This window comes from Hemitrygon akajei, chromosome 3, assembly GCF_048418815.1.
Source record: "Hemitrygon akajei chromosome 3, sHemAka1.3, whole genome shotgun sequence".
Lineage (NCBI taxonomy): Eukaryota > Metazoa > Chordata > Chondrichthyes > Myliobatiformes > Dasyatidae > Hemitrygon > Hemitrygon akajei.
In genome coordinates this window covers 53,667,683-53,691,162 of record NC_133126.1, presented here as the reverse complement: position 1 = coordinate 53,691,162, position 23,480 = coordinate 53,667,683, and the positions used below count along the sequence as shown (strand labels likewise).

Genomic DNA, 23,480 nt, shown 5'->3' with positions numbered 1-23,480 from the left:
TATAGATAACGAGTTCCCCAAGAGATTATAATTGGAAGAGCTCAGATATTTGTTAAATGTGTTCAGGAAAGTTTCCTTAATCAGTATATAGAAGTCCCAACTAGAGGGAATGCTGCAATACTAGATCTCCTGTTAGGGGATGAAACAGGACAGGTGATAGAACTTTGAGTAGGGAACACTTTGCACCTAGTGATCATAATGCCATTAGTTTCAAGGTAACTATGGAGAAGGATAGATATGGCCCTTGGGTTGAGTTTCTAAATTGGAGAAAGGCTAATTTTGATGGTATCAGAAAGGATCTGGCAAATGTGGATTGGAACAGGTTGTCTTCTAACAAAGGTGTTCTTGGTAAGTGGGAGGCCTTCAAAAGGGAAATTTTGAGAGTAAAGAGTTTGTATGTTTCTGTCAGAATAAAACGCAAGGATAACAGGTCTGGAAATATAAGGAAGAAAATTATAGGCCAGTGAGCCTGACATCAGTAGTAGGAAAATTATTGGAAGATTCTCTGGGGACTGAATGTAGAACTATGTAGTCATCATAGTTTTGTACGTGGTAGATCATGCCTAACCAATCTCGCAGAGTTTTTTGAGATAGTTACTAGGAAAGTTGAGAAGGCAAGGCAGTGGTCGTTGTCTGCATGGACTTTAGCAGGGCCTCTGACAAGGTCCTCCATGGGAGGTTGGTCAAGAAGGTCAGTTGCTTGGCATTCAAGATGAGGTAGTAAATTGGATTAGACACTGGCTTTGTGGAAGAAGTCTGAGAGTGGTTGTAAATGGCTGCCTCATGACTGGAGGCCTGTGACTGATGGTGTGCTGCACAGATCAGTGCTGGGTCCGTTGTTTTTGTCATCTACGTATATCAACGATCTGGATGATAGATAATGTGGTAACCTGGATCAGCAGATTGCAGATGACACCAAGATTGGGGGTGTAGTGGACAGCAAGGAAGACTATCAAAGCTTAAACTGGGATCTGGACCAGCTGGTGAAATGGGCTGAAAAATGACAGATGGAATTTAATGTAGACAAGTGTTGCACTTTGGAAGAACCAACCTTGGGTATGTCTTAAACAGTGAGTGGCAATGCACTGAGGAGTGTGAACAGAGGGAATTGGGAATACTGATCCAGAATTTCTTGAAAGTGGTGTCACAGATGTTATAAAGGATGCTTTTGGCACATTGGCCTTCATAAATCAAAGTACTGAGTACAGGAGTCAGGATGTTATATTGAAATTGTGTAAGATATTAGTGAGGCCTAACTTGGATTATTGTGTGCATTTTTGGTCACCTACCTACCGGAAAATTGTAAATTAGATTGAAAGAGTGCAGAGAAAATTTACAAGTATGGTGCCAGACCTGAGTTATAAGGAAAGCTTGAATAAGTTATAACTTTATTCCCAGGAACATAGAAGATTGAAGTTGGGTGACCCTAGAACTAGAGATCATGGGATAAGGATGAAAGGTGAAATGTTTAAGGGGAATGTGAGGGTGGACTTCTTCACTCTCAGGGTGGTGAGAATGTGGAATGAGCTGCCAGCACAAGTGGTGAATGTGGGGTCACTTTCAACTTCTAAGAAATCTGGATAGGTACATGGATGGGGGTGGGTGAGGGGGCTCTGAAGTTCTATGTTCCGTGTGTAGGTCAATGGGACTAGGTAGTTAATAGTCTGGCATGGACTAGATGGACCTAAGGGCCTGTTTCTCTGCTTTAGTGTTCTATACCTCTATGTTTCAGAGAGTTAAAGAATAGGAGAAGTGTTAGATTTGGAGATGGGCACACCAACCAAAGAATTTGGAATAAGGAACATTTTCAAAATTTGTGTTCTCGGTGTGATGAGTCAGAGTATCAAACATGAGCAACAGGTGAGTAGGACATGGGATATACATTAGGAAATGGCAACTCCAATTTCCAGAGGGACCAAAGTAGTATGATGGCCTGTAGGTCATTTAAATGTAAAGGTAACAAAGTCATGGTTTTGGCAGGAAATGAAATGAGGGAGTTAGGAGTTGTGTGTTGATAGACTCGGTGCTGAAGCAAATATGCCTATTGGAAAGCCAAAATTACTGTTAGTTTGGTTCAACTTTGCTGTATTTTCCTTTTGTCAGGATTCAAAAAGAGGCTATAAAAAGCCTTTTGTTCTCAAGTATCTTTTCCTTACCAGGAATTAAAGAAAGTGGCAGTACAGGAATAGTTTGGATTAGGGTTTTTTTTTGTCTGCCAAAAGCTGTGCTAACTCTTCTCTGTGAATGTGTATCAGCATCAACAAAAGTTTTTAACGTATTCTTCTCACAGGTGAAATAAATCTTCTTCAGATTTTGCCAGGTTTTGCTATTGCTCTTTCATTTTCATATTAGTGATAGAGTTTGTGTGTTGCTGCTGCAATGTGATTGTTAACTGCCAGAAGCTTTGTCAGCTCTGAAATCCATCAGTATTGGAAACAATCTTTCTTTTCATATCTATTTAGAGTTTTATCCGCGATAGATTAGAAGAAAGTAAAAGATCTGATGCAGAACAGTATTTAAAGAACCTGTATGATCTGTACACAAGGTAAGGTATCATTGGAAATTCCATTTTAAATTTAATAAAGCCATACTTCAAATACCGCCCTAAGTCAAAATGTATGGACTATTTTCATAATACATCCTTAAGTAGAAATTTATATACTTCTAAATGCATAAAAATATGTTATGAAGCATAGTAATCTTTATGTGTATGTTAATTACCTTTTGGGTAAGATTCTTGCTGACCTTCTGAAATTTAACCTTGCCCCACTTTGACTTAAAATGTTATTTTTACTCACGAGGTGATACTTAATATTGATATCTAAGATTATTTCTTTACTGGGAACCAGACTGCCTGAACAGATAGTCGAGTGGTTGTGGAGACAGATGTTCAGACCTCAGACAAAGTCAGGAAACAAAAGGTTGAGCATGGTGGGACTAATATTCAGGAGCTGCTTCTATTTCAATACAAGAAACATGATACTGCAGCCATTAGTGAGACTTGGTTGCAGAAGGGGCGGGACTCAATATTCCTGAGTTCTATTATATTAGACATGATAGAGCAGGAGTCATTAAAGGGGGAGGGGTGGCATTGCTAGTTGGGGAAAAATGTCACGGCAGTGCTTAGTCAGGACAGTCTGGGGAACTCTTCTAATGAAGCTTTATGGGTGGAAGTGAGGAATAAAGAAAGGTATGACCACATTAATGGAGCTTTATCATAGACAGTCCATGGGATTTAGAGGAACAAATTTGTAGAGAGATTACAGACTGTTGCAACGAACAGAAGACGTGATAGGAGGTAATTTTAATTTGCCACATACTGACTGGGAATCCCATACTGTCACAGGGCTAGATGGGATAGAGTTTGTCAAATGTGTTCAGGGAAGTTTCCTTGATTAGTACATAGAGAAGTTCTAATCAGAGAGTATGCACAATTTGATCTTTTAAGAAATGAAAATAAAGTTTGTGTAGGAGAACACTGCATCTAGTGATCATAATGCCATCAGTTTCAATGTAGTTATGAAAAAGGATAGGTCTGGGCCTCAGGTTGAGATTCTAAATTAGAGAAAGCTAGTTTTGATGTTATCAGGAAGGATCAGGCATATATGGATTGGGACAGGCTGTGTACTGGCAAGGTTGTACTTGATAAGTGGGGGGGGGGGAGCCTTCAAAAGTAAAATTTAAGAGTATAAAGCTTCTTTTGCCTGTTGTAATAAAAGGCAAGGATAACAGGTTTAGGGAAACTAGATGTTCGGGAGATATTGAGGCCCTGGTTAAAAGGAAACAGGAGGTGCATAGCAGGTAAGGGCAGGTAGGAACAAATGAGGGAGTTGAGTATAAGAAATGCAAGAGAATATTAAGAAAAAAGTCAGGAGGGCTAAAAGAAGGCATGAGGTTGCTTTAACAGACAAAGCAAAGGAGAATTCTAAGGCCTTCTACAGGTACGTTAAGATCAAATGGATTGCAAGGGACAAAATCAGTCCTCTGGAAGGTCAGAATGGTAATCTACACGTAAAGCCAAAAGTGATGCGGGACATCTTAAATTAAGTTTTTGCTTCTGTATTTACTTGGGAGAATAACAGAGTCTCTAGAAGTGAGTCAAAGCAGCAGCAAGGTCATGAACCCAAAACAAATTACAGAGGAGGAGGTGTTTGCTGTCTTGAGGCAACCCAGAGTGGACAGATCCCCAGGCTTGACAAGCTGATCCTTCAGACCCTATGGGAGGCAGGTGCTGAAATTGCAGGTGCTCTAGTGGAGATATTTAAATCATTCTTAGAGACGGGTGAGGTACCAGAGGATTGGAGGATAGCTAAAGATGTTCCAGAAAGGTTCTAAGACTAAACAAGAAATTATAGGCTGGTGAGCCTGATGTCAATAATGGGGAAGATTTTGGAAGGTATTCTAAGAGACTGGATATCTGAGTATTTGGATAGACAGTGATTGGTTATGAATAGTCCACATGGCTTTATGCATGTCTAACCAATCTTAGGATGTTTTTGAGGATGTTGCCAGGAAAGTTGATGAAGGCAAGGCAGTAGCTGTTGTCAACATGGACTTCAAGGCATTTGGCAAGATCCTGCATGGGAGGTTGGTCAAGAAGGTTCAGTCACTTTGCATTTAAGATGGGGCAGTAAATTGGAGTAGACATTGGCTTTGCAGGAGAAGCCAGAGAGTGGTAGTAGATGGTTGCCTCTCTGACTGGAGGTCTGTGATTAGTGGAGTGCTGCAGGGATCGGTGCTGGGTCCGTTATTGTGTGTCATCTATATCAACGATCTGGATGATAATGTGGTTAACTGGATCAGCAAATTTGTAGGTAACATCAATATTGGGAGTGTAGTGGACAGTGAGGAAGACTATCAAAGCTTGCAATGGGATTTGGAGCAACCAGAAAAATGAGCTTAAAAAGTTGCATATGGAATTTAAAACAGACAAGTGTAAGGTGTTGCACTTTGCGAGGATGAACCAGGGTAGGTCCAACACAGTGAATGGTATAGTACTATGGAGTGTGGTAGAACAAAGGGATCTGGGAATATGGGTTTATAATTCACTGAAAGTGACACAACTGTTAGATAAGGTAGTTGAGAGCTTTTGGCACATTGACCTTCTTAGATCAAGTATTGAATCCAGGAGTTTTTGTCACCTACCTTCAGGAAGGATGTAAATAAGGCTGAAAGCGTACAGAGTAAATAAACGAGGATGTTGCTGGGACTGGAGGACCTGAGTTATAAGGAAAGATTGAATAGGTTTGAACTTTATTCCCTAGAATGTAGAAGATTGAAGTGAGATTTGATAGAGGTATACAATTTTATGAAGGGTATAGATAGGGTAAATGTAAGCTGACTTTTTCTACTGAGGTTAGGTGAGATTATAAACGGAGGTCTTGGGGTGGAAGGTGAAATGTTTATATGGAACATGAGGGGAAACTTCCTCACTCAGAGAGCGGAGAGTGTATGGAACAAACAGCCAGCGCAAGTGATGGATGCGATTTCGATTTCAATGTTCAGGAGAAGTTTGGGTAGGGTACATGAATAGGAGGGGTATAGAGAGCTTTGGTCTGGGTGCAGGTTGATTAGGCTAGGCAGCTTAAATGGTCAGTATGGACTGGAAGGGCCAAAGGTCATGTTTCTGTGCTATAGTTTTCAATGTCTAATTGAATTTATGCTTTTTACTGCAATTTGCATATACATTCCAAAAAAATTGGAAATTCAACCCGTCTTTAAAATGTAATTTTTGAAATCATATTGAAATCTGTGATAATTAATATTTAAATGAAATGTTATTGTAATAGTTTAGAAGCATTTGTGATTACATGGAAGCAATCTTTATATGTGATAACAACACTCACAAAACGCTGGTGGAACACAGCAGGCCAGGCAGCATCTATAAGGAAGAAGCACTGTTGATGTTTCGGGCCAAGACTCTTCGTCAGGACTAACTGAAAGGAGAGATACTAAGAGATTTGAAAGTAGTGGGAGGAGGGGGTAATGCGAAAAAATGTGATAGTTAAGTTGACCCGTTGTTGTCAATGGGAATTTTTCCTAGTGTTTAATTAGAACAGATACAGACTTTATTTTGGTCACCCTACAATGTCTTGTCAACCCTGTGCTGCAGAAAATTACCTGAGTATCTCTGCTTCCCCCACCTGTACTTTTGAAAATTATTTGTAACTATTGCTCTGTGCTCATTAACTTTTTGTTGGTGATTTGATGGGAGACATTTTACCTTTGCATGTCCCAAGTTTGTCAGTGGGCCATCTGTAATACCTTTGATACTTATTTGAAAAGAAATAGACTGACTATCCTTGGTTACAGTTACAAAACCTTGAGACGCTTACTGATATCTAAAGTAATTATTGTATCAGATGAGCACAACATGAAAAAGAGGATTAAGCAGATTAACTGAAGGATTTCTGACAATTATTTTAAAGGTTGGAGGAAAATGCTGATGAGTAACTTCCACCAATACAAAACCTCACGAGTGGTTGAAATGTGTTTCTGCTTAATTGAAAATATGTTAAGAGTATCAATGGGAAGTGGAAGTTGGATTAGTCTTCAATCAGTATTGGTAAAATATATTACCTGGTCATTATCAAATTTAAATTTATGGGGTTTTGCTGTGTTCAAATTGGCTGTTCCATTTTGTACATTAGAGCAGAGGCTGCACTTCAAAAGTGGTCAGGTAGTTGCAAAGTGCTTTATGACATCTGGCATTCCTGAAATACACTGCACAAATATAAATTTAATTCTGTTTAGACTGCAAGTTTAGGAAAACAAGCAAGTGGTTAATCCTTTCTTAGCAAAATAATTGATTTCAAAGATTGTTTGCACACAATGATTGTTACATAAAATAGACTTCTACATAATTTTGCACAGCCATTACAATGCGGGTTAGCGTTTACTAATCCTTTTTCAGTTATTGGAGGTGGGTACACTTCAGAATAATAAATCTTTTAGAACAATAAGGCAGTAAGCTACTTCCATATTTGCACTTTTTACCTGAGATTTCTTTGGTATGTAGTTAATATCATTAGAGATCAAAACATAAATATCCAATATCTCCAGGACTTATTAACACATTTATTTAATTGATATCTTATGCCTTGAAAGATAGTGTAGATTGAAATCAAAACCATCAAGGCTATATTAATAATCCTACATTTAAATCTCAGTTGCCTTCCTTGTAGAGCTAGTCATATTGAGGTAGGGTATTTCAGAACTGAATGAAAAAGGTCAAAATAGTTTGGTCTGATATTTTTAAAAAAAACAAGCTGTCTAGCTGTTGGTTGGATACAATTGGTAAGTGCTTAAGAACAAACAATGAACACAACCTTTTTTGTGTTGTCTCTTTTCTTTCAGGACCACAAATCTAGCGAGCAAATTAGCAGAGTTTGACCTTGGCACTGATAAGCAAACATTTCTGGCTAAGATGATCAAAGGCATTTTCATTTCATATTTGGAAAATTATATAGAAATTGAGACGGGCTACTTGAAGAATAGAAGTAGTATGGTGTTACAGCGTTATTATGATTCCAAAAATCATCAAAAGCGGTCTTATGGCTCTGGAGGGTGAGTGACTTATTTGAAAATGAAGTACATTTTTCGTCCAACTGTTGGTATTTTTGACATTTTATTATTTTTGGGTCTTTTACTACTGATTGGTATCTAACTTGTAGATGGATCACAGATTAACACTGTAAATACACTGGGGCTTAGCTGTAAATAGGTTTTGAATTTGAGATAACTTGCATATTAAAGAAGTCAGGCAGTATTCATTAAATATGTGATATCTAATTTTGATGGTATCCAAATTGTACATTTTGGAACATCTTTTATCCCCAAAGTAATACTGTTTTCTGGCTCCCAAAAGGAATTTTGATATCAGGGCTGCCAGGGTAGAAAAATTCTGACTATATACCCTAACTATAGAGACCCCTATCACTGCTGCCATCCTCTTTCTGTGCCAGAGGCGCAGCTGCTGTTGCTTCCCCCAGGTAGGCTGACCCTCCCATCAGTACTCAAGCAGGAGTACATTGTCAAGGGGTTCAGCCACAGGGGTGCTCTCTAGTCTCTGACTCCTGCCCTTCCCTCTCCTGACTGTTACCCACTTATCTGTCTCCCCAGGCCCCGGTGTGACTACCTGCCTATAGCTCCTCTTTATCACCTCCTCACTCTCACTGACCAGACGAAAGTCATCGAGCTGTATCTCCAGTTCTCCAACACAGTTCCTAAGGAGCTGCAGCTCGACACACCTGGCGCAGATGTGGACGTTTGGGAGGCTGTGAGTCTCGGTAGCACAGAAAACCGGCCTCACACACATACTTCCTGTCTGTATTCTACTCAGGCAACCTAACTCGCCTCGACCCGTTGAGCCAAAACCTTCCTACTCTCACCCGCACTATAACGCTGTCTCCTTTTAAACTCTTCTCGCTGGCCAATGTCCAAGCACTTGCACAGTGATGCCCCGATCAAACCGCTGAATAATCATCTCAATTAAACTCCTCGCTGTTCTCACTGGCTGGCGTCCACGCGCTTGCGTGGTCGTGCCCCGATCAAACCAGCATTATTGAAAGTAAAGTATATTTTTAAATAAACTATACTAGTATCTGGTTTCCATCAGTTGCCTCAATAATGAATTATTCATTCTTAGTTCATGAAAATCTAGCAAAAATTTCCATTTGAAACAGTGTCTCGAAGATGATTAAACTGAGTTACAAATTTTTACTGGAAACAGTAAACATTGGGTCATCCCAAAAGAGCTTTGTTTTCCTTTGAGGATGGCGCCTTATGGGAATTGTTTTTCTTTAGCTTGTAATGAACATTATGTTTTTAAAATAAAAAGTATAGTGAGTTTATAGCTAACATCAACTTGCATCATGGAAGTCACATCTTAAAAGTTGAACAATATTACTTACTAGACTAATGAAGAAAATTAATGTTCCATTCTTTACAATTGTGTTAAATCTTTGAGCTTTTTTTCAATATTGTTGCGAAATGATATCTCATTTTCACTGGGCAGAAATTTGCTGTGCTACTTCAGTGATTATTTTGGTGACTTGAATTTACTTCAGACCTGACATCTAATTTGGATTTCACAAAAGAGTCTAGAAACAAGATGAGCTTGTCTATACATGAAAAAGATTTTTGAATTTGTCTAATTAAGTACCATGACCTGAATGCACAGCAGGTGCGCTTCAGCATCAGTTTGTGCCTTTTTGTAGTACTTGTTATTTCAGTACAATTACATAATTAAATTTAGGGGACAGTATTTTAAACAAATAATTTCCAAATGCAGTGCTGTGAAGTGTGACTAAACTAATTTGTAATTTCTATGCAGTTGATTTTGTAGGTGTCTAATTTACTCAAGTGTATGTGTTATTAGATATATGCAACCAAATTTACTTTCCCCAAATTAATTTTTGTCTCTCGGTTGAATGGCACTCATTTCCCTTAAGTGAAAAGTTACTGTTTTTAATTTGGGCGATGCAAGATGCTAAATCTCCCTTCTGCAGTTGTTCATTGTGCTCCAAAGACATTGAACAGTGGCTGGACATATACCCTGTACCCTTTTTGATACTACAGTCTATTTATTATGGTTGATTTATTCTACAAACAGTAGCACCATGTTTCCTTGTTGGAAAATGTTTCAATAAATTTTTAACTAGACTTCAAAACTATCAGATCGTCATCAGAACTGGCTGTAAATCTGGTCATTTGCCTTTAAAGCATTAGCTTCAGAACCACAATCAAAATGTGCACATGCACTTTTGGCAATATTAAAGTGGTACATTTTTGAAAACTATAGGGAGTTTCCTCAAGGCATTACCTTGGAGATTATGTATTTAAAACAGTTGTGAGGTGTTTTAAAGGTATTTACTATGTCATAAGAATTTTAAAATGTATTTAAATTGTATTTCTGTAATTCAATTAACTGCTAAATTACTTAAATTTATTAACTATTAATTCCTCAGTTTTTGCCAGGCTAGTTTATTTGAAACAATAAATCAATAAATGAATATTACACAACTGTGGTTGTCAGAGGTCAAAGTAGAGCATGCTGCAGGTGAAATGGGTACATTATTTTCAAATTTTTTCTTGCCTCATTTATTTACTTTGGTCTGAAGTTGGCAAAAAGATGTTTTGGTGATCATTAATAAACTGTGACAGGAGCTAGATAGAAGAATATAAGATTGATGGTATATGTTGCTTGAAGTCCCTTCCAAATTCTCTGTGGCACAGCAACGCCTTTAGTTCCTCAAAACGCTACCAAATTTTCCTCCCTTTTCCCGGGCATACATAAAGATCAAAAACAGTTTGCAATGTTAGCATGTTACTAAGAGCCAACAGCATTTATTATTTACAACAAGTTGAACATCCCTCTTGATCCTTAAGCAGCTACACCTTAACCAGTCATGAAATGCCAACTTTAGTTCATGAATAATTTGCCAGATCCAGTATCCATTGGCAACAGTTTAAAAGTGCGGTTCTCTGGAAGACCTCCAGACCTGAAATTGAATAGTTATTCATAACACTCTCTAAACTGTAGCATCTGTGGGCAGAGAAGCAGTCGACGCTTTGGGCCAACAGCGACTAAGAGTCCTTATTTCCTGCTTATACATTCAGTGTTACAAAAGATGCAGAGAACCAGTTGAAGCTTCCAGGAAACCTCAGTTTCATCAATGTTGAATGCATGAAAAGGCGGGTTAATTTGAAGTAATATAGCAGAGTTGATGAAAACATTTTGTCACTTCTGGAGTCATTTTATTAGCTTCTGAGTTCTTTCATCTTGTTATCTATTAAAAGTTAATTATTTGTTAATGTCTAACTGAGTAACAGCAATTTAGTTTCAACAGATGCTGCAGTGATAACTAATACCACACTGTGAATCCTCTTAGAAATAATATTCTGGGAAAACTCCCTGCCATTTTCTTAAAATAAAGAATAATTATGGTGAAATGATTCATAGACGAGTCACATTGTGCAGTTGGATAACCACTGAGAGTTGTAGAGGTTTATAACCTGAGTGGGAGGACTAAACCCTAATGTAGGATAACAGTTGCACTTTGGTAAAGGGTTATGCAAGTTGTTTTTACTCACTAAGTAAACTTCTTAAATCTTTACAAAACATCAGTCAGCATTTATGCTAGTAAAACGTGTGTTTTAATAGGTAATTATGCATTGTGTGTGAATACTTTTGCATGTAGCTTCAATTAAATAAGCAGCATCTTAAACCTTTTCATAAATTGTGGGCTTTATTTGAAATGATTTTTCATTTTGTAGTATTCAGGATCTAAAAGAGCGAATTCGCCAACGCACCAACTTACCGCTTGGACCAAGTATTGACACACATGGTGAGACTTTCCTGTCACAGGAGGTGGTTGTCAATCTTTTGCAGGAGACCAGACAGGCCTTTGAGAGGTGTCATAGGGTGAGAAAGTTTTTAAGATTTGAATTGTGAATTGATTTTCTTCAAGTAGGTCACTGTGCCTTCCACTTTAGAGACTCTTTCCAGAAATTGTTTTGAGCAAACTTTTATTTATTCCAGCTCAATATACTTAATGTATTGAGCTGTACACACTCACATTTTAATCTTCTTATTTATAGTTGTCTGACCCTTCTGATTTACCAAAGAATGCTTTTCGAATATTTACTATTCTTGTGGAGTATTTGTGCGTTGAACATATTGACTATGCGCTAGAGATTGGACTCGCAGGTAATTGTATTATTAAGTTCTTCATTATATGATTCTCTGTGCATTAATTCAATTTCATGTTTCCGTTAAATTTATGAACACCTGATTTCCGAGCTAATAATGTAAATTCTTCACTTTCCTTGGGTTTGTCCAATCTCCTTTCAAAGTTCATATCAATGCCATCACTTCAATACTGATGACTCTTAATTTCCTTCTTTTCACCAACAGCCATTGCATTCTTAACTTTCTCTACCATGCATTTTTGAACATTTGATCTCCTATTTCTCTTATACATTCTAGGTTGTTTTCCTTGGATAGCACTAAAATAGATCTAGACTTGGGTTTCTTAAGGTTGTTATGGCTGGAAGTGTTAGTGAGGATAAGCTCCCACTACCTATTAAATGCTTCCAATGGCGTATGTCTCAAATATCCCCTGACAAAGAAATTTCGCTCCTGTCCTTCTGGTGTAGCTTAGCTACTAAGCCAGTTTCTACTGACAGGAGAAGAGGTAAAGGCAGATTACTGGTGTCTTAAAACCAGTCACTTTGGCCAAATGGGGCTTGTCAGCCATGGTTGGCAGCTCTTCTGGGAGAAGGAAAACTGTCTCAAACCTCCACTGCCTTGTGGCTATACCCATTCACGGGAAGGCTTTGGGAGTAAATCCCACAGGAAAAATCCAGGCTTGGAATCTCTAAGGCAGTCCTACATTGAGTTCAACATTAACTGGCAGCTTCAGCTGTGCCGCTGGTGCCAAACTGTATCGCACTCTGCCATTCCTTTGGATTCATCAGCCTGCTACATGGGCAACAGCTTGCTCTCAATATTATACTGCCCTGGCTTGCGTATCATGTAAACAGCTGGGACACAACATCCATGGTCAACCCCGACCAACGGAGGGCCTCAGACATTAACCCTCATCTTCCTCACTAAGGTTCTTCCTCCTTTCCACCACACTTTTCTGATTGCTAACACTTTTATGTTATCTATCTGTTCCTTAACTCTAAACTCCAGTCTTCCATCACCTGAATGCTCATTCACTTCTCAGTATTCTGTTGAATTCTCTCCCAATGATTCCACAATGTAGAAAAAAGAATTTTATTTTATTATCTATTAGAATATGTCTTTGCAAAACAGTGCATCATATAGATAATTTATACCTTTATGAAGTTGTGCTTCAAATTGTTCCACTTGAGTGCTTTGACAGATTGAGAGAGGTGAGGTAGAAATTTCTCCTGGTGTGATGATGATTGTTGTTTGTTGACTATCAATATAATTGAGTTGAATTGAACTTAATATGTTTGGTTGTCCATGTCATTTATTACTTAATAGTATATGATTATCATGTTAATTTACATTTGTGAGCTAGTTGCTTAATGACGCAACCAAAATTTAATTCATAATGTTCTGATTATTGTTGGTCCTCTCATTTAAATATGACAAGATGTTGTCTCTTTCCTCAGCAATCCCGTCTACAGATTCCAAGACTGGAAGCCTTTACTTTTTAGATGTCGTACAACAGGCAAATACTATTTTTCACTTATTTGACAAACAATTTAATGACCACCTCATGCCACTAATAAGGTGAGTAGATTCTTTTTTTCTATCAATGCCTTTATAAGGTCATTCTCCTGTCTTCTCCCAGTAAACTTTGATGTCCTAATCAGAACCTATTTAAATCAATTTATCCATTTTAAATCAACTCAATGACTTGGCCTCCACAGCTATCTGTGGGAATAATTTCCATATATTCACCACCTACTGGCTAAAGAAATTTCTCCTTATCTCTGTCTAAAGGGATGTCCTTTTATTATGAGAATGTGCCCTCCAGCCCAAGACTCACTTATAATGAAATATCTTCTCCATGTCCACTCTTTCAAGGCATTTCAATGTTCTGTAGATTTCAATGAGACCACCCCCAGTGGGTACAGGCCCAGAGCCATCAAACACTCCTAATATTTTTAACTCTTTCATTCCCAAGATTGTTCAAGTAAATCTCTGGGCCCTCTCCAATGCCAGCACGTCCTTCTGAAGATATAAGGCATAAAACTCACAGTATTCCAAGTGTGGTCTGACCAATGCCTTATAAACCTCAGACTCAGCCTGACATCCTTGCTTTTGTATTCTAGTCCTCTCAAAATGAATGCTAATATTGCATTTGCCTTTCTTACTACCTATTCAACCTGCAAGTTAACCTTTAGGGAATCTGCACATTTTTAAAAGCTTCCCAATTGTCTAATGTCTTGCTAATTTTTGCTATATTGTATGTTCTCTCTTTTGCTCTTTGATTTCCTTTGTCAGCTGTGGTTGCCCCTTCCTCCCTTTAGAATGTTTCTTCTTTGGGATGAACTGATCCTGCATCTTCCAAGTTACTGCCGGAAACTCCAGCATTTCTTGTTTTACTATGATCCCTGCTCGTATCCCTTTCCAGTCAATCATTTGCATGGCTAATGTGGCATTTTTGCATTAAGAACAAAGTTGCTGCACTCTGTTTACATGCAAACAGGATGACTTATAATGGAAATGCTTTTTAAGCTATTTGGGACACAATTTGAAGCAAAATATAGGTAAAGGAAAGATTTTTCCAATGTGAAATAAATAGCAAAATGATGATTGCCTGAGCAAATTGAGCCAGTTAAAAAGCAGAGATGTGTCTCTAAATGCAATTGAGAACATTGTAATCCCAGCTAATTCAATGTGTCTGACTTAAATCTTAAAATTATAAAAAATCTAGTTTGAATGTTAATTTAATCTGTTACGAACCCCGTAACTGGGTCACTTACCAGCAAAGATAGAGAGGTCCGTTGAAGTCTGATGATACTATTTTTAACAGTATTTATTAGTAAAAATACACAAAAATAATATCAATGCAAAGATACAGATAATATATGTCGTCAATACTAAATCTAAAAGTGCGGGTATAATAATAATAAGAAATAAGCTCTATCGTTGTCTAGGGGATAATGTGTTTTCCGATGGAAATATAAAGTTCACTCATTTCATGCAGGCTGCAGCCTTTGGGGACCGCTGTGGCAATGGTTGGAGAGAGAGAGATTTGGAGAAAAACTTGCCGGCTTTTCCTTTTATGATTTCGATCCGTCGGAGTCTCGTTGGTGTGGCCGTTCACTTGTGGCCTCTCCTTTAGCTAAGCCGTTCTTCCGTGGTGAGCCCGCCAACCCAAGCAAGGGAGGACGCACACGAGCCCCCCACCGGCTGTCGCTATTAAACGCTGTCACGGGATTTCTAGCGTTTCTCCTGGTGCGTCTAAAGGGGTTGTTCCCCAGACCCTCTTTTATCCTTACTCACGGGGTCTCAGATGTCAATCAGGTTGGGATGATGCAATCCCTCAACCAGCCCACTCTGGTCGTCCCCTGAGGGGCTTCAATGAATAGTACAGTACTCAATACACAATTCCGTCTCCAAGAGACAATAGCCGTTATCAGGGGTTTTTGTTTCGCTGAGGCCAGGACACATTCCAAACCTTGTGGATTCTGCGTGTGTCTCTCTCATTTCCTGGGTCCCAGACCCGAATTAATAGCGATCTTGCGATTCTCAAAAAGGAGGGGGCGATTTTGTACCCTTCGGCTCCTCAGAGTTGCTGCACATTCATAACAAATCATTGTGCTAAATACTTAAACAGCAATTGAAATACCTCACTACAGTTCCTTAAATTTACTTACATTTGCCAACAAAATGAATTCACTTTTTATTTAATATTTGTACTTGCAGCTCTTCTCCGAAGCTTACTGAGTGCCTACAGAAAAAGAAGGAAGTGATTGAACAGATGGAAGTAAAACTAGATACAGGCATCGATAGGTAAATATAAATTCATTGCAACATATCCATCTAAAGCATGCCATTAATCTGTTTTTCAAGTACAATACAGCATCTCATTATCATTCACTTAATCATCCATTGGACAGCTATTAAATGCAGACTTTTGACTAAAGGGTGTTATAAGCTGCTTAATTCTAAAGCAAAATAACATTTTTATTATACTCTTTATGGCCAGTTATTCTCGTCAATGTGAAATTACAAAGTTTCCTTGACTGGAAATGAAGGACATTTTCTTTTTATGATGTAAATGGAAACTTTGGCATTAATTATTAAATTGGAATTGACTAAATTGCTTTGCATTTTACACTTGAGGACCAATACAATACTCGACATTTTAAATGATTTTATTCTATGATTGAGATATGTAATGCGAAAGATTAATTTCTTCCATTTTCCAATAATTTTCTCAATAGTTTTTTGTGAATTTTTGATTTGTCATTTTTGATACTGCATTGATGTCTCTCGAGATCTCTGCTTTAGATTTGTACAGTCACAAAATTACTTCCTCAGTGTTTTTTGGTGTATCTGTTTCAGCTCTTGGAAATACAGTACTAATTAATTATACAGGATAATGATACTTTCTCTGTTTTCACCTTAACCCTGAAAGTATTCTTAGTCAAATATGAAAAATTAATATTGAATCTGCTTATGTCACATTTTTGGGACAATGCATTTCAGTTCAGTTTCCTGAATTTATATGTTTAAACAAAAACTATCTTTTCTCTGTACTATTCCAGTTGTCTTAAGTCCATTGATTCTGATTACTAAACTATCTACATGGAAAGTGGTTTCTCCATTTTCTATAAATATTCATTGTAATTTAAAACATGTCTATTAAAGCTCACCTGTGCTGAAATGAGAATACCAATTTCTGTGGACTCTACCATAACTGTAACCTTGTATTTAAAAAATGACTACCAGGGTTAACATTGGTTTTCAACATGAGCAATTCTGCAGATGCTGGAAATCCAGAGCAATACCTCCAAATGCTGGAGGAATTCAGCTGGACAGGAAATGATAAACAATTGATGTTTTGGGCTGAGACCCTTCTTCAGCACTCAGACAGACTGGTCTATCCAACCTGAACCACACAAGTGCCTGCCTGCTATGTCCTAACCAAACATATCATGTTATGGAATAAGTGAATAACGAGATGAAAACCCAAATTAATTTAGGGAAAACAACAAATGAATGGAATCATTTCTGATCTGCTTAGTTAATTAAACTGATTAAGGAGATTTCTCTAGCCCTGATTTAGTGCAGCTGACGTTCATCCTGGAATGCAGCATTCATCCCTGTATGGACTTTCAACGTCCATTATTATAATATGCCCAGTCTCTGAATGTCCACCTGAAACTTTTGAACATTATCGAAACTCTTGACATGCTCTAAACTTTTGGATTATATGCAAGCTTTCAGACAGTGCCTCTGATAACTGATCTGGGCCTTTATTGAAAGTAGGAAAACAGAATATCTTCATACATTCCATCTGGGGCAACTTTGGTAAGATTATATGTGTTAATATAGGTTCATGGAAATAGATTTTATTTCAAAGTACTTTAATATAACTAATTTTAAAGTTTAACATTTGGTAAAATTGTCACGAAGCATCTTTGTATTATTTAATATAATATACTTCTGTACCAACCAAATAGCAGCTTTATCTCATAATTTAAGTATCCACTTTATTCTATAAAGGACATTGAATTGCATGATTGGACATATGAAGCACATTCTGACTGTTGAACAGAAAAAGACAGACTTCAAACCAGAGGATGAAAACAACGTATTAATTCAGTATACAAATGTATGTATTTACAAACCATTGTACTGATTTTAGGAACACATTTCTCATTTGTGTTGCTGATATAACATGTTGTATATTATGTTTAATCCTTCCAAGCTGTTATACAATATGGTTGAGCTAAACGATTTAAAGTGGAGTTGATGATCTGTTATTTGTTATCTCCTTGGCTACTGACTTCAGTCTGAATTTTTATGGCAAGTGTGTTGAACTTTTTTTTGTACAATCACATTTTATAGTTCTTAGGGTGAGAAAAAATGTGAATTTATATATTATAACATTTCATCTTCAAAATTCATAAACATTTTGAATCCTTGAAATGAATCACATTAGAAAAAATGGTGACCGTTTTACAAACAACAGGAGTCAATCAATGTAAATTGTTACATATGTGTTTAAGACTATTAGATGTTTGGACTTTAAGAAATCTGTAGAGATTACAATGTGATGTAAATTATCAACAGGGAGTGAGGCCTTTATCTAAATTCCACTACGTTGCCCAGTGATGGATGACACAGCCCTTCTTTTTTCTCCTTATAGAGTCCACTGTTACAGAATAATTGGAGAATTATTAGGAAATTGTAGGCAGGTTGTAAATTTAGGACAAAACTTGCAATTCTTCTATTGGAACCCAAATCCAAGGTGGCATGGAAAGCCTGCTGAAGAGTTTATAGAAGTTCAGTTTCTGGGAAAAATCTCCCCAACTGGCAGGTGTAATTCTATTACTTATCCACAAACATGCCATGATTTTGATTGTCAGGTCCCACTGCACTTATTTGGATCTAACATTTTCAGTTACATTATTGCTATAGGATCTTACCATCCATCATCTTAATCTCCAGAGAGGAAATTTAATTTAATTTTTTATCATAGTTTAAACTTTGTTCTGAAAATTGTGAGTCATCTGAATTGTAAATTTCATGCTGGTCTTGTTGAACATATCACATAAATGCACTTGATACAGTTGGGATTCTTTAGATCAAATACATTGAATTACAATTTTTTTTGGCAAATGTATTCAGCTAGGATAATAGATTAACATGTCAGGATTTAGACCCAAACAGAGTATGCTAACAGAACAATCTCATCAGAATTTGCATGTTTGTCACTGATCTTTAGATAGAAATGGTTTTCTATAATGTCCATTAATTTTGTTGCTTAGGGGAGCAACTTTTTTTTTGGAGCACTATGTTATAATCACAGCAAGAGTCTGACTGAAAAGCAGCTTGGTGTCTTTGTTAATTTGGGATGAATGTTTTCTTAACAACTGCTGTGTGCTTATTCCCTTAATTTAAATATTTGAAAATTAAACTTGTATTGCTTTTGTTTTAGAAATCAAATCTTGTTATTAGTAATCATTTCTCTTGGACTGAAAGTTAAAAATGTGCTGTTCACCAGCATTGAAATAGTTACAAAACAAATGCTTTATGGTAAACTGTAATGAAGCAACTGAATATAATCTTGCTTTCACTACTTAATAGAGCACAAACTATTAATGTCACGTGAAAGCAAAATGTTGGAAATGCTCAGTAGATCAGACAGCACCACAATGTGAAATATTAATTCTGCACAAATGCTGCCTAATCTCTCACCATTTCTATTATTTTCTGTTTTTATCTCAGATTTGAGCAATGTTTTACTTTAGTAATATCTCACTTTCTGCAACCTTTTTGAATAGGCCTGTGTCAAAGTCTGTGATTATGTTAGGAAGCAAGTAGAAAAAAATCGAAATTCAATGGATGGGAAGAATGTGGATACTGTTCTAACAGAATTTGGAGTTCGTTTCCACCGCTTAATTCACGAGCATCTTCAGCAGTATACATACAGTTCAATGGGTGGCATGCTGGCTATCTGTGATGTAGCTGAGTATCGGAAGTGTGCCAAAGAGTTTAAGGTGTTGTATACCTTCTATTAACCATCGGCTGATTTAATGACTTAAATATTGTTGGTAGTTTTGTTGCTGCTTTCTTGATTATGGTACTAATTTTTCCCTTTGAGTTCAAATTAAATGAAGTTGCATGCAACAGCAGATTTTTTAAGTAAGCATTTCTTAAATATATTCAGTTATTTTCAGTTTACTTTTGGGATAGTCATTATCTACCAATCACCACCACTATACTGATTTTGAAATTCAGAAATAAGAGACCTGAATGTTTTGATTTGGAAAGTCTGAACATTTATAAATTAAGAGGGGAATGTTCATTTAATTAAATACAGTATTTAAAATATTTTGTATAATGTTTTACCTTAAAATCTTTAATTCAAAAATTGTCTGCATATTTAAAATCATGATAGAAATATGCTTAAATCAATTAATTAAATAGTATACAACAAATTCATGTTCAGAACTGAGAGTAACGAGATCTCTTACATCTTCAGTGAATTAATGTATCTCTGTTTGTATCACCAGATGTTGTTAGATTTCAGTCTAATGCTGAAGACGTTCTAAAAGCAAGGAAGAATTATATGACATTTTAATTACTGGATCAAAAGATTTTTTATTTTGTATTTTATCCTTGTTATAAAATGTTTTATATCCATTATAATGAAGGAGAATGAAACAATGTGAATTATGGACATAGTTGCTGAAAAACTAATGTTTTAATCTTGCACACTAAAGTGGCAGGAAATTCGGTTTAGTCAGTAACTGTGAGTGAAGTTAAAGTGCAGCTTTTTAATGGAGCTGTCCAATTTATGAGGACTCTAGAGCTGAAATACTAACTTCTCAACTGCTGGCGAAAGAACTAGCACATACACCAAGACTTGTGTTTGTTTCAGATTTCTAGCATTTGCAGTTTTAGCTTAACAACTGAAATATTTGCTCACAATGTAAACGCACTTCATTAATTTTATTTCATTAAACCCTGACTTTATATCTTATAAATCCACTCAGGTTTGATGTTCTAATTTGGATTGCCTCAGATCATCCTTCCCTTTACCTAATTTTCAGTCATTCGATAAATGTGCATATATTTTATTTCATTTCAGTTTATTTTTAAACTTACATTTTTCATATATACCTGAGCAAGTTGACTACTGAAGTACTTTAAATTTTAAACACTTTTTACTTGGTGCCAGATTTTCAAAATGATATATTACTCCATTTCATAGATGATAAGCTGACAAAGGTTTTGGTATCTAGCTTCAAAATCAAATAATTACAGTAGTCATATTCCTCATAAGCTGTGACTTCAGTTTGATGTATAATCTGTCCAAGCATCCTTTTCAAGAATGTAGTGAATTTACGTTTTATATAGTAAAACTGGTAAACTGATACCCTTTGTTATTTGTTTCTGCCAGGCAAACAGAATTTCTGGACATTGAATGTTAGTCTAGGCACATCTGCCTCCACCACTTCAGGCCCCCTTGTTTTCCCGAGCTCAGCCCATATAAACAGCAATATATGACACGTCTGAAGCCTGCAAATAATGTGAACTCTGATAACCCTGTATTTGGTAACTCAGAAATTACCCACTTTGGTACACATTGTTTTATTGTATTACCATGTATTTTCCAACTTAGTGTGACAATTCGTTAAAAGTTAAATTTCACCATTCAAAGCAATTTTCACAACACAATTTGTCTTCTGTTGTCCTTTCCTGCCGTATTTTTCCCTTGACAGGCAGTAGTAAAAGAAAATTAGAAAATTACACTTTCTAGAATCTTTTCAGAAATTAAAAAAATTCTCTTCTTCCAATTTAGCCTATACTTTGTGTTCATTACAGAAGATTCATTCCCCAAACCCCCCTACTCTTCCCAAAGATGTACTTTTATATCTATAGAATTGCTGCTACTATTTTTTTTTCATAATTGGACTTTTTTTCTGCTTTTCCTTACAGATCCCCTTGGTGTTACAACTTTTTGACACGCTACATGCACTCTGTAATCTTCTGGTAGTAGCACCTGACAACCTTAAGCAGGTCTGTTCTGGAGAGCAACTAACTAATCTTGACAAGAACATCCTTCATGCCTTTGTGCAGTTAAGGTCCGACTACAGATCAGCACGTCTTGGTCGTCACTTCAGCTGAAATCCTTGACATCTGAAATCGGAATATAGTGTCAAAGCTTGATCAAGAGTTTTGTGCTTAGGCTGTTTGGATCTTCGGAAGCTTTAAAAGCAGGGTATGCCAACCCCTGTTGTTTAGTCATTTACAAATGTAATTGATGGGAAATACATGACTTCACTAAAGAGCAGACATTATTGAACTGTTTCAGTTGAAAAAGAGGCTACATTAATTCAAGCTAAATACAAGTAATATTTTTGCACAATTTATGCTCTAACGGTAAATTATCCAGAGCTGAACCTCTCAGAAGCCACTAATGTAATTCAAGTTTTGCATATGTTGATACATTCATGTTTATAAATTCTATCAGGGAGGTTGTTGAAGCACTGACTATTAAGTTTAACTTTCAGTTCAGTAAACACTTGTTTAAGAAATGTATAATGTTTTATCCAGGTATAATGGATTTTCTTCCCCTTGCTATACACAGAGGTAACACTATGTTAATGGTATACTTGTTTATACAGGATCAGCTACGCAGGTGCCTCTGCTTATAAAACGTAGTTACTGGGATATTCTCTTGGACTGAAAGTGGGATGAGTAGTTGAGGACGATGCAGTGTAGCACGGTAATGCCATTCATATGTAAGTTAATGCGGCAAATTTAGTTATTAACGAGCTCTGCAGGTGGCGCTCCAGTAAATATATATTCCCTTTGCCATCTCTCTAAGGTTAATGTTATCCACTGTGGCAATAATGCATGATTACTGAAGGTAAAAGGAGAATTTCAAAAGTCTTTAAACTGTAAGTTGCAGGAGGAAATGAATTGGGTTTTCAGTGTTGGTTCGTTTTAATTGCATTTGCCATGAAAATAAAACAAAGTAATTTCAACAAAACTGAAGTTGATTCTGTAGATTATTTATTTGTCTTTTGAATAAAATTTGATCTTCCGTATGCTGGCATTATGATCACAAACAGAATTGGCTTGTAACTTTCACATTTTATAATACTACTTTTTGACATTGTACATTATGGATGTGTTTTGTACCTGAGTGTTTATATTGTAATTATTTTATGTGCATGTGTGCTTTGAAGCATTTTTCTTGAATTAAGAGTAAAAAAAAGTCAAATCATTAAGTAGAAAAACTGCAAAATTATTTTACAGATGGTAAAAGTGTAAATACTGCTTCATTAAACTGCCAATGACCTTGTATATAATGTAGAGAAGCATTTCTCTTTATTTACTATTGTCAGTATTCCAAAATACTGTGCAATGTGGGGAAAGAGAATCAGAACCACAGATACACATCAGCTACATTTCTTTCGTTAGACTGTCAAGTTGAATCATTAAATAGAATTTGCTGGTAACAAATCCATATTGGCTTTCTCAATCCATGCTTCTAATTCTATTCCTGACTATTGATTTATAACTTTTTCCATCATGTGGGTTAAAGTGGCTAGTCTGTGGTTACTGTGGTAAAATACCTCATTTTGGTGCTATCTCATAGGCACCACCCCGTATCTTATAGATGCTTAGAAGGTTATTGCCAGTTACTTTCCCCAGCAACATAGAATGCATTTTATCTGCAGCAAGTGAATGTTTATTGTATTTACAGCCCCTCCAGAAGCCCAACCACATCTTTCTTTGAGACTCCAAGTGCATCATTTTCTAGTTTATTAGATTCTTGGTTGTATCTCAGCTGTAGCTTCTGTCTCCATGATTAGATATCTTTTTTGTTTCCTCATCAGCTCCACTACTATTCTTAAGAGCCTTGCCTGTTACCATGCTTATAGATTACGTTTGGATTTCCTTTTGTGTTTTCTGCCTGTCCTTGCTCTCTGCCTCTTTTATTCACTTCCCCTCAAATTCCTGTAATCAGCCTGGTTGTCATTTTAAAAGCCAATCTCTTGTTGACTGCTCATTCTATTAGCTCCATTACATCCATTTGTTCATCCATAGAGTTTGGGCTTTAACTTCCTTTCTCTTTCTGACTTAGGAATGCATTTGCTTTGTTTAATTACTGTCTAGTTTACCTGAGTCAGGTCTGTTACAATATCATTGAAGGTAGCTCCACACCAGTTGACTTTGAAATGGTTTGTTAGCCCTTTCCTATAGCTGTTCCATAGATACCTGCTACAGTTGGCCCAGCTTA

At 36.7% G+C, this 23,480-nt stretch overlaps 1 protein-coding gene across 1 annotated transcript in view; it reads left to right on the top strand.

Annotated features, from left to right (window-relative positions):
- exoc5 (exocyst complex component 5) overlaps positions 1-22,223 on the top strand; it is a 55,969-nt gene extending 33,746 nt beyond the window's left edge. The window contains exons 10-18 of the mRNA XM_073039916.1: positions 2,463-2,545; positions 7,357-7,566; positions 11,278-11,425; positions 11,602-11,710; positions 13,150-13,270; positions 15,416-15,502; positions 17,222-17,330; positions 19,006-19,221; positions 21,167-22,223. Coding sequence (XP_072896017.1) covers positions 2,463-2,545; positions 7,357-7,566; positions 11,278-11,425; positions 11,602-11,710; positions 13,150-13,270; positions 15,416-15,502; positions 17,222-17,330; positions 19,006-19,221; positions 21,167-21,355 — 1,272 coding nt within the window. The 3' untranslated portion in view covers positions 21,356-22,223. The remainder of the gene's footprint in view (positions 1-2,462; positions 2,546-7,356; positions 7,567-11,277; positions 11,426-11,601; positions 11,711-13,149; positions 13,271-15,415; positions 15,503-17,221; positions 17,331-19,005; positions 19,222-21,166) is intronic.
- Positions 22,224-23,480: the final 1,257 nt, after the last annotated feature.